Source organism: Perca fluviatilis, chromosome 3 (assembly GCF_010015445.1).
Source record: "Perca fluviatilis chromosome 3, GENO_Pfluv_1.0, whole genome shotgun sequence".
NCBI lineage: Eukaryota > Metazoa > Chordata > Actinopteri > Perciformes > Percidae > Perca > Perca fluviatilis.
Window position 1 is genome coordinate 45317922 of NC_053114.1, and position 12982 is coordinate 45330903.

General features: G+C 46.0%; 1 protein-coding gene across 1 annotated transcript in view; it reads left to right on the plus strand.

Annotated features, from left to right (window-relative positions):
* Positions 1 to 12077, plus strand: part of kifc3 (kinesin family member C3) — a 58954-nt gene extending 46877 nt beyond the window's left edge. The window contains exons 17-22 of the mRNA XM_039796172.1: positions 1552 to 1805; positions 2918 to 3147; positions 4969 to 5121; positions 5890 to 6019; positions 6770 to 6816; positions 11003 to 12077. Of these exons, the coding sequence (XP_039652106.1) occupies positions 1552 to 1805; positions 2918 to 3147; positions 4969 to 5121; positions 5890 to 6019; positions 6770 to 6816; positions 11003 to 11011 (823 nt within the window). The 3' untranslated portion in view covers positions 11012 to 12077. The remainder of the gene's footprint in view (positions 1 to 1551; positions 1806 to 2917; positions 3148 to 4968; positions 5122 to 5889; positions 6020 to 6769; positions 6817 to 11002) is intronic.
* The last annotated feature ends 905 nt before the right edge of the window (positions 12078 to 12982 follow it).

Sequence of the window (12982 nt, forward strand, 5' to 3'; positions counted from 1 at the left end):
ATCTTGAGTCTGTCAGCAGCAACAACAGAACTTTTGTGAAGGTAAATACAAGCTGCACAATTGCCCTATTAACTTAGGTTGTAACTTGTTAGTGTGGCAATTAAACTCAAAACTCGAGCTGAGTAATGAAAGCAGAGTCTGGTAAAGATAAATGGTAAACGTGACTTTTGCTCTGGCGCCACCTTCAGGACAAAGACGAGTAACACAGTCGCCTCTGTATTAAACATTTAAACAAGCAGTCAGGATCTGCAGAGTCCCTGCAGTTTGAGAGCACTTGTGTAAAAGGTGGATCGTTTAAAATGTCGTCTGTCCAGCTGTTGCGTAACAGAACATCTGTGTAAAGGGCTCAACATCTGGATGGCAGATGGACGGCTTTTTTTGGCTGAAAGCTCCAGAACTCAGAGAACTTCAGAGTCGGATTAAAATTTCGGATTATCAGGCAGCTCGGGTTTAAAGGGACCCGATGTAAACAAAAATCTGTGAAACTGGTCCAGTATTAAACCAGAACCGGGCTGTAATGTAACCCTACAGGACTAATGTTCAGCAGCAGTTAGAGTCCCCTAAAAGTTGTGTTGTTGTAGCTGACAGACTCAGATTATTATTCTAAGTGTCTGACAACATTATGGGATGGATCCCTACAGAGATAGACCTTTTAGTTAAAGAGTAAGATCCTTTTAGTTTAACATGAAACAGCCCCGAAATCACCATCACCAAACTCCACCAGACTCCATGTAAATAATCAGGACTTTTAGCGTGTATAGAGCCAGCATATCTCCACCAGACTCCATGTAAATAATCAGGACTTTTAGCGTGTATAGAGCCAGCATATCTCCACCAGACTCCATGTAAATAATCAGGACTTTTAGCGTGTATAGAGCCAGCATATCTCCACCAGACTCCATGTAAATAATCAGGACTTTTAGCGTGTATAGAGCCAGCATATCTCCACCAGACTCCATGTAAATAATCAGCACTTTTAGCGTGTATAGAGCCAGCATATCTCCACCAGACTCCATGTAAATAATCAGGACTTTTAGCGTGTATAGAGCCAGCATATCTCCACCAGACTCCATGTAAATAATCAGGACTTTTAGCGTATATAGAGCCAGCATATCTCCACCAGACTCCATGTAAATAATCAGGACTTTTAGTGTGTATAGAGCCAGCATATCTCCACATGTAAATGGGTGAATTAAGGGTTTATTTCAACCAAACCAGAGTGGTGATTGTTGGAACAGTGGAAAGATGAACCAAGACAGCTTTTGGTAGTTTTATTTAGTTTCTGTCCACTTTGAATGAAGTGTGTTTTACGATAAAAGTCCTGATTATTTACATGGAGTCTGGTGGAGTTTGGTGATGGTGATTTCGGGGCTGTTTCATGTTAAACTAAAAGGATCTTACTCTTTAACTAAAATTTCTATCTCTGTAGGGATCCTAATGTTGTCAGACACTTTTACTTATAATTCAATAATTATAGAAATATGTAATATGTAAAACCACAGCAGTAACCTCTAGGTTGTAACTCTGTCTGTTGTTGTTGTTGTTTTTCAGGAACCTGCTGGGGGAGAATCCCAGCGACAAGCTGGACATTAAGATGAACCCGGACGGCAGTGGACAGCTCTACGTGCCGGGACTGACCGAGTTCACGGTCCAGAGCCCCGAGGACATCAACCGGGTGTTTGAGCTGGGTCACATGAACAGAGCCACGGCCTGCACCAACCTGAACGAACACAGCTCTCGCTCCCACGCTCTGCTCATCATCACCGTGTCGGGATTCAACTCTGCTACTGGAAACCGCACACAAGGTACACAAAGAGAACACACACACACACACACACACACACACAGAGACACACACAGAGACACACACACAGAGACACACAGAGACACACAGAGACACACACACACACACACAGAGACACACACACACACAGAGACACACACACACACACACACACACAGAGACACACAGAGACACATACACACACACACACAGAGACACACAGAGACACACACACACACAGAGAACACACACACACACAGAGACACACACACACACACACACACAGAGACACACACACACACAGAGAGACAGAGACAGACACGGAGAGAGACACACAGGCACAAACACACAGCCACACACACACACACACACACACACACACACACACACACACACACACAGAGAGACACACAGACAGACACACATACACACAGACAGACACACACACACACACAGACACACACACACACAGACAGAGACACACACACACACAGAGACAGACAGACACACACAGAGAGACACACACACAGACACACACACAGACAGAGACACACACACACAGAGACAGACAGACACACACAGAGAGACACACACACACACACAGACAGACACACACACACACACAGAGACAGACAGACACACACAGAGAAACACCACACAGACACACACACAGACAGAGACACACACACACACAGAGACACACACACACACACACACACACAAAAAAGAAACACACACACACACACAGACACACACACACACACACACAGACAGAGACACACACACACACACACACAGAGACACACACACCGAGGCACACACACATGCATGTAACGTTACCTCTAATGCTTTTTCTTTGTATCACTCTGTGGTGTTGTAGTTCTTTCTGTCGTTGTATTAAGACTACAAATGAGACCACCATTTTATTCTTCACAAGTTTAGTGATACTTGGACCTCGAAAAAAACTGAATTTAGGGCTTAGTTGTTGTGATAAAGGTCTTAAATTTCATTCATAATGGTCTTAAAAAGCTTAGTCACCCGTGTATATGGCGTGCGTGTAAACGGCGTGCGTGTAAACGGCGTGCGTGTAAACGGCGTGCGTGTAAACGCGTCTGTGTGTTTTCGTGGCTGCAGGGAAGCTGAACCTGGTGGACCTGGCGGGCTCCGAGAGGATCGGGAAGTCCGGCGCCGAGGGCAGCCGCCTCCGAGAAGCTCAGTGCATCAACAAATCTCTGTCGGCGCTCGGCGATGTCATCAACGCGCTGCGCGGCAAACACTCCCACGTCCCGTTCAGGAACTCCCGCCTCACCTACCTGCTCCAGGACTCGCTGAACGGAGACAGCAAGACCCTCATGATGGTGCAGGTGAGACCAGGGCTGCTTTCACTGGCCGCAGTAGTCTCAGGTCTGGGATGTTTACACTGTGGCTCTGTCCAGAGCTTAGCCCCGCCCCCAAGATGATTGTGATTGGTTTAAAGAAATGCCAATAAACCAGAGCAGGTTGTTCTCCCATCCAGGAATGCTGTGTGGACTAGCCAAAGCAAAGCAATACTACCCTCTGCATCCTCACCTGAAATCTACACCCATGTGCGCACACACACTCACAGGTGTACACACACACTCACACAGGTACACACACACTCAGGTACACACACACACACACACACACAAACACAGGTACACACACACTCACAGGTGTACACACACACTCACACAGGTACACACACACAAACACAGGTACACACACTCAGGTACAAACACACGTGCACAAACACAGGTACACACACAATCAGGTACACACACAAACACACGTGTACACACACAGGTACACACACTCACACAGGTACACGCACACTCAGGTACACATACACACAAACACACGTACACACACAATCCGGTACACACATAAACACACGTGTACACACACACACACACACACACACACACACACACAGGTTACACACACACCCACACACACAGGTACACACACACACACACACAGGTACACACACGCGCACACACACACAAACACAGGTTACACACACACCCACACACACACAGGTACACACACACACACACACACACACACACACACACACACACAAACACAGGTACACACACAATCAGGTACACACACAAACACACGTGTACACACACACACACACAGGTACACACACTCACACAGGTCACTAACATGAGACACAACACACAAACACACATACAAAAACTCACACACATAAACACAGTGTACAAACACACACACATACACACACACCCACACACACAGTACACAAAACAGGTACACCACACACCTACACACAAACACAGTACACAAACACTCGTCAAAACACACGTGTACACACACACACACACACTAACACAGGTACAACACATCACAGGTACACACCTAGGTACCATACAAACAAACACATGTACACAAAAAAATAAAAACATAAAAAAACACACAACACCAACACACAACAAGGTACACACACACACAGTACACAACACACACCAACACACAATAAACAAGGACACACACACAACACAAAAAAACACACACACAAACACACAATTAAACACAAACAAACAACAACAAGTACAAAGTATCTCAACCTGCAACGCTGCTTTAGGTGCCTCCGTATAATGTCCCTCTGTGTTGTGTTCAGGGTCCCTTGAGCCCTGTGTGTCAGTGTTCGCGTGATGTCCCTCTGTGTTGTGTTTAGTGTCTCCGTTGTTGATGTCCCTCTGTGTTGTGTTCAGGTGTCTCCTTGATGTCCCTCTGTGTTGTGTTCAGGTGTCTCCGTTGTTGATGTCCCCCTGTGTTGTGTTTAGGTGTCTCCGTTGTTGATGTCCCCTCTGTGTTGTGTTCAGGTGTCTCCGTTGTTGATGTCCCCTCTGTGTTGTGTTTAGGTGTCTCCGTTGTTGATGTCCCCTCTGTGTTGTGTTCAGGTGTCTCCGTTGTTAATGTCCCCTCTGTGTTGTGTTCAGGTGTCTCCGTTGTTGATGTCCCCTCTGTGTTGTGTTCAGGTGTCTCCGTTGTTGATGTCCCCTCTGTGTTGTGTTCAGGTGTCTCCGTTGTTGATGTCCCCTCTGTGTTGTGTTCAGGTGTCTCCGTTGTTGATGTCCCCTCTGTGTTGTGTTCAGGTGTCTCCGTTGTTGATGTCCCCTCTGTGTTGTGTTCAGGTGTCTCCGCTGCCCAGTAACATGAGCGAGTCTGTCTGCTCGCTGAAGTTCGCCCAGCGTGTCCGCAGCGTGGAGCTGAGCGCCTCGTCTTCGTCCTCCAGGAGACACGAGAACTCGTCTACATCGTCCTCACCCACGCATGACAGCATCGAGGTAACGAGATACTACAGATTAATATACACATAATCCATACAACATTTCACTTTGGATGCTTTTATATAGGCCTTAGTGGTCCCCTAATACTGTATCTGAAGTCTCTTTTATATAGACCTTAGTGGTCCCCTAATACTGTATCTGAAGTCTCTTTTATATAGACCTTAGTGGTCCCCTAATACTGTATCTGAAGTCTCTTATATAGACCTTAGTGGTGCCCTAATACTGTATCTGAAGTCTATTTTATATAGACCTTAGTGGTCCCCTAATACTGTATCTGAAGTCTCTTTTATATAGGCCTTAGTGGTCCCCTAATACTGTATCTGAAGTCTCTTTTATATAGGCCTTAGTGGTCCCTAATACTGTATCTGAAGTCTCTTTTATATAGGCCTTAGTGGTCCCCTAATACTGTATCTGAAGTCTCTTTTATATAGACCTTAGTGGTCCCCTAATACTGTATCTGAAGTCTCTTTTATATAGACCTTAGTGGTCCCCTAATACTGTATCTGAAGTCTCTTTTATATAGACCTTAGTGGTCCCCTAATACTGTATCTGAAGTCTCTTTTATATAGACCTTAGTGGTCCCCTAATACTGTATCTGAAGTCTCTTTTATATAGACCTTAGTGGTCCCCTAATACTGTATCTGAAGTCTCTTTTATATAGACCTTAGTGGTCCCCTAATACTGTATCTTGAAGTCTCTTATATAGACCTTAGTGGTCCCCTAAAAGTCTCTCTGATGCGTGTCCTAACATTTTGACACCCCCAGCTGGACTCTCCCCCGGTGACCCCTGCTCCCCTCCCCCTGTCTCGGGCCAGCAGTGCCGGCTCCACCCTCTCCTCCACCTCCAGGACCCCCAGCAGCTCCCGCAGGAGGTCCCAGTCCCAGCTGTCCACAGGTACACACACACACACACACACACACACACACACACACACACACACACAGGTATACACACACACACAGACACACACACACACAAACAGGTACACATGCACACAAACAGAGACACACACACACACACACAAACAGATACACCCAGCTCACTATCTTTGTGGGGACCCGTCATTGACATAATGCATTCCCTAGCCCCTTACCCTAACCTTAACCATCACAACTAAATGTCTAACCTTAACCCTTACCCTAACCTTAACCATCACAACTAAATGTCTAACCTTAACCCTTACCCTCACCTTAACCATCACAACTAAATGTCTAACCTTAACCCTTACCCTCACCCTAACCATAACCTAATTCTATCCCTAATCCTAAAACCAAGTCTTAACCCTCAAACAGCCCTTTAAACTTGGGGGGTCCAGCATTTTGGCCCCCCAAAGCTGTCAGGACACCTGGTTTTTGGACCCCACAAATATAGTTAAAAAAGAACTCACACAGACACACACACGCACACACAAACAGGTACACACACACACACAAACACACACAAACAGGTACACACACACACACACACACAGGTACACACACACACACACAGGTACACACACACAGACAGACAAAAACCTTCAATAAACTTTTCACAAAAGGCATTCTGGGAAATGTAGGAAACCAGTAACTGTGATCAAAGCTGATGAACTAAAGTAGCGACAGAATGAATCCTGATTCTGTGGTCTGATTGGTTGGTTTACAGACAGACAGGTAGACAGAGGCAGCCCATTGGTCGGGGAAGGTGGGCAGGTAGGTGGGGGTGGATGCTGATTGGTGCATAGCTTGGCATGGAAGCGCTCAGCATGGCATGGTGCCCCCCTCCCCCTCCCATCTAACACTCCCCCCTCTCCTCCCCCCACCCACATACACACACACACACACACACACATACACACACACACACACACACACCCACAACCACTGTGCTCGCCAGCTTCCGTCTGTGCCGCCGGTTTGAATCCTGAACGATCTCATCAAAGCTCAAGTTCAAGTCACAAGGAAATTCGGACTCTGGTTTAGCCTAGCTTAGCATAAAGACTGGAAGCAGGGGGAGACTGGAAGCAGGGGGAAACTGTAGACGGACTCTGGTTTAGCCTAGCTTAGCATAAAGACTGAAAGCAGGGGGAGACTGGAAGCAGGGGGAAACTGTAGACGGACTCTTGTTTAGCTTAGCTTAGCATAAAGACTGGAAGCAGAGGGAAACTGTAGACGGACTCTGGTTTAGCCTAGCTTAGCATAAAGACTGGAAGCAGGGGGAAACTGTACACGGACTCTGGTTTAGCCTAGCTTAGCATAAAGACTGGAAGCAGGGGGAAACTGTAGACGGACTCTGGTTTAGCCTAGCTTAGCATAAAGACTGGAAGCAGAGGGAAACTGTAGCCGGACTCTGGTTTAGCCTAGCTTAGCATAAAGACTGGAAGCAGAGGGAAACTGTAGACGGACTCTGGTTTATCCTAGCTTAGCATAAAGACTGGAAGCAGAGGGAAACTGTAGACTGACTCTGGGTTAGCCTAGCTTAGCATAAAGACTGGAAGCAGAGGGAAACTGTAGACTGACTCTGGTTTGGCCTAGCTTAGCATAAAGACTGGAAGCAGGGGGAAACTGTAGACAGACTCTGGTTTAGCCTAGCTTAGCATAAAGACTGGAAGCAGGGGGAAACTGTAGACGGACTCTGGTTTAGCCTAGCTTAGCATAAAGACTGGAAGCAGGGGGAAACTGTAGACTGACTCTGGTTTGGCCTAGCTTAGCATAAAGACTGGAAGCAGAGGGAAACTGTAGACATACTCTGGTTTAGCCTAGCTTAGCATACAGACTGGAAGCAGAAGGAAACTGTAGACTGTCTCTGGTTTGGCCTAGCTTAGCATACAGACTGGAAGCAGAAGGAAACTGTAGACTGTCTCTGGTTTGGCCTAGCTTAGCATACAGACTGGAAGCAGAGGGAAACTGTAGACTGACTCAGAGCTAAGCTAATGGTTTCCCCCCGTTTCCAGTCTTCATGCTAAGCTAGGCTAAACCATTTTTACCGTTATTTAAATGATGAATCATTTCCTTGTGACTTCAGAGTGTGTGGGGGTTGTGGGTGACTTGGTGTCTGGATGAATCCTGCCCCCCTGCTGAGCCGAGGATTCTGGGATTTGTTCGTCCATGTCCACACAGATACATCTGAAAACACTGTTTGTATTTGTTTAAACGTTACTGTCGGTACACGATCCGTTCTGCGCATGCGCAGATGAAAATCCTGTTTCACAAGGATTTACGACATTGCACTAGCGCTTAGCCAAATTAGCTGTTAGCTATATAAACTAACGTTAGCTTCCCAGTGGAGGCTAGCGGCAGACCGCTACAACTACGACCGGAAGCGTGGAACAAATCGTGCGGTGTCCGCTATCCTCGGTAAAACCATGTGTAAAACTGGATTACACTGCACGACCTGTTCCACGCTTCCGGTCGTTGGTTTAAACTTTAGTTGGCTAGCTAGCTAACAGCTAATTCAGCTCACCGCTAGCTACTTTACTTGTGCTCATTCATTTAAAATACAATCAAATCAATACTTGTCTTTATTGTTATTACTATAAAGTCTTAATTTAGTTGTTGCCTGCTTTTCCCAGTGTTTAGTTTGAGTTAACGTTATTTTAACGTTATTTTAGACTGAATCAAGCTGTCAGCTAGCTAGCAGATAGCCGAATTAGCGGTTAGTTTAGTTTAACGTTTGGCTTCCCGGTGGAGGCTAGCATGGAACAGATCATGCAGTGTAATCCTGTTATACCGACGATACTCAAGAGGATACTGGACACTGCACGATTTGTTCCACGCTTCCGGATGTAGTTGTAGCGGCCATCCGTTAGCCTCCATTGGGAAGCTAACGTTAGTTTATATAGCTAACAGCTAATGTCTAATGTCGTAAATCCTCGTAAAACAGGATTGTCATCTGCGCATGCGCTTAACGTCTTGCACATGTGCAGAACGGATCGTGCAGGCAGCACGGATCGTGTGCCGACAGTTACAACAGGACTGCTCCAACACAGTTTTCTAAAAAGGTCTTAAAGGGACACACGCGGACTTATTGGGACTTTGTCTTATTCCCCATGTCCCCCAGAGTTAGATAAGTCCATACATACCCTTAAAAAAATCAAATAAAATTGGGAACTTGCATGCGGTTTATTTTATTATTTTCGAGTCAATTGATTTCACCTACCAATCATATAAGAGGAACGCAGCTGGGCTTAAAGTTCGGGATTTCTGGCGTATGACTATTTTAGAAAAAGTAAATAAATTAAAAAGTCCACATGGGATTTGTTTTTGATGCGCTGGATTTAGCCAATCATCGAACTTCCACTTACCAATGAAACGAGTTCTAGCCAATCAGATGCAAAGTAGCTCATCAGCGCTAATCCCTCCGCCCAAGTAGCAGAGAGTAGCAGTGCTTCGCCCTTCTGAGAATATAGTTCCCAGTATGTATACGGTTAGAAGATGGCTGTGTGTCATGTGATCTTGTTATTAGTACACGTTGTGACGATACAAATCACAACATGTACATGTGCTAAGCTAGGCTAGATGGAGCTGGTTACCTCCAGGATCTGTGCTAAGCTAGGCTAGATGGAGCCTGTTACCTCCAGGATCTGTGCTAAGCTAGGCTAGATGGAGCCGGTTACCTCCAGGATCTGTGCTAAGCTAGGCTAGATGGAGCCTGTTACCTCCAGGATCTGTGCTAAGCTAGGCTAGATGGAGCCGGTTACCCAGGATCTGTGCTAGTTAGGCAGATGGAGCGTTACCTCCAGGATCTGTGCTAAGCTAGGCTAGATGGAGCCTGTTACCTCCAGGATCTGTGCTAAGCTAGGCTAGATGGAGCCGGTTACCTCCAGGATCTGTGCTAAGCTAGGCTAGATGGAGCCAGTTACCTCCACGGTCTGTGCTAAGCTAGGCTAGATGGAGCCGGTTACCTCCAGGATCTGTGCTAAGCTAGGCTAGATGGAGCCGGTTACCTCCAGGATCTGTGCTAAGCTAGGCTAGATGGAGCCGGTTACCTCCAGGATCTGTGCTAAGCTAGGCTAGCGGAGATGAGAAGGGTATGTATGGACTTATCTAACTCTGGGGGATACGGTGAATAAGACAAAGTCCCGATAAGTCGGCGTGGTCCTTTAAAGGTGCACTATGAGTTCCCAACCATCTTGTCTGTGATTGGCTGCAACGTGGTTTGTTGTATTTTGGTGCACAGCCTGTGCCCCTAGTGTTTGTTTGACGTTTACGAGCCCTGTGTTATCTCCTGAGACCGGGCTTTTTCACGGTGTGTTCAGGGACCAGGCAGCTAGCGGATCAAGGAGAGATGACTACTGTCGGTACACGATCCGTTCTGCACATGCGCAAAATGTTCGCACATGCGCTGTTGTACGAGGATTTACGACACTGCACGATCTGTTCCACGCTTCCGGTCGACCACCAAGCTAACGTTAGTTTAGCTAACAGCTAATTCGGCTAACCGCTAGCTGAGACAGCATGTAATAACTTTAAAATAAAACTTGAAAATAAACGTTAACATATATAACAGCTGTTACGTCAGCTCTACTTTACTTGTGCTCATTTTAAATACAATCACTCAATACTGGTCTTTATTGTTATTACTGTAAAGTCTTAATTTAGCTGTAGGCTGTTTTTCCCATTAAGTTTGACTTAACGTTATTTTAGACTGACTTGACCGAATTAGCTGTTAGCTAAACTAACGTTAGCTTCCCGGTGGAGGCTAGCCATAGGCTAGCGTGGAGCAGATCTTGCAGGTCGTACCCTCGTTAAAACAGTGTTATCTTGCGCATGTGCAGAACGGATCGTGTACCGACAACTACCGTTTGAGACAACAATGAAAGCATGCAGGAACTCATAGTGCACCTTTAAGGTGTATTGTGCATCCCTATAGTGACTGATGCTCTGCTTTTCTCCGCAGGACGACTGAAGCTGACGGCCTGAGAGACCTGTGGGGTGGTGGGGGGCGCCTGGTTCTGACCACAGGGTGTCTGCCAACACTCTGAGGCCCCCCCCACCCCCCACCCCCCACCTTGCCTGTCCTCGCTGGAGTCATTACCCTCCTCAGCCACCGGGGGGGAAGCAAAGCCTGATGGGAACTTGAGCGATCGGTGTGTCTCTCTGTCGCCTGGCAGCAGAGAACATGGCCAAACGTTTTCCGTGTCTTCTTGCTGTGATGATAAACATTTTTAAAAGACCTAAAAAATTCCCCTTCCCCCATCCGATAAGCAGTATACTCTCTCCAATCACAGTATTTCCTTTATTGTTTCTTTGTAAAGTTGCACTTTAAATTTTAGAGATTATTTTCTAACCCACGATTCCAGATGTGGTTGATTTATAATATATGCATTAACACGGTTATATTATATTTATGTTTGACATGCTTTAATTTTTAGTTTTATTTTTTCTCCTTTTGTTGAGGAAAAGAGTGAGAAGCATAGGTTAACCTTCAAATGTTCTGATTCGAGTCTCAGAAAGTCAAGAATCCTCTTGTGTAGGAGGCCGTCTCCGTGTCCTCCGTTATCCAATCGGGGTACGCCACTGATACCCAGCTGTCCAATCAGACGTGAGCAATACGAAGAACTCTTCTTCACGTACAGGGTTGTGGCTTTTTTCGATCTTCTTCCGTTTCCTGTGGATGTTTTTTTTTTTATTTTTCATGCTGACGTTGAAGCTTTTGGTTGAACAAAAAAGGTGTTAAATATTCTTCACTTTCGTCGCCTCTCTCTCCCCGCTGTGTTGCCGCTGACGTCTCGTCACCTCTGTATTAAAAAGAAGCCACAGGTGACCTTTGACCCCGGCCTGTAGCTGGCGAGCTGGCCGAGACGCTGGCGGAGAGGATAGTTTAGCCGTAGATGTAGGAACAGGAATGCTTAGAAAGGCCACGAGCTGGCTGTGTGTCAACATGTCTGCTTGCTTCGTCTCTCCGCTGTACATCTCTACAGTTTGCTTCATTTTGTATTCCCTTTTTAATAAAGAAAACATCCAAAAACAAACGAGGGACTCTCGCATGTTGAGCCACACACATACACACACACACACACACACACACACACACACTGACATACACACACAATCCAATCCATCCAATCCACCTTTATTTATAAAGCACTTTAAAAACAACACTGTTGACCAAAGTGCTGAACACGTCTATGAATAAACAATAACATACAACAGAGGCACAACACAATATTAATAAAACAATAAAAATAAATACAGCAATACAAAACTCAAAGTCAACCCTCAAACTGAGTTAAAAGCCAAAGAAAATAAATGAGTTTTAAGACTAGATTTAAAACAGCAAGAGACTCAGTCAGTCTGATGTGCAAAGGCAGCTCATTCCAGAGTTCCCGAGCTGCCACGGCAAAGCATCGACAACCCCTGGATTTACGTTTAGTCCTGGGGACAACCAGTAGTGCCTGGTCAGCCGACCGAGAGACGGAAGGGTGTAGGGCACGAGCAGATTAGACAGGTACTGGGGGCCAGGCCATGCAGACATTTAAAACAAATAACAGAATTTTAAAATCAGTGCGAAGTGCAAGGGAGCTAGTGGAGTGATTGGAGGATGGGTGTAATATGGTCAAATTTTCTAGTTTTACACACACACACAAAACACACACACAACACACACACACAACACGACACACACACACACCAAACACACACACACAACACACACAACACCACACACACACACAACACACACACAAAACACAACACACACAACACAAACCACACACACACACACCCACACAAACAACACACACACACACACACACACACACACACACACACACGATACACACACACACACACACACACCAACACAACCACACACACACACACAACACAACACACACACACACACACACACACACCATAACACACACGCACACACACA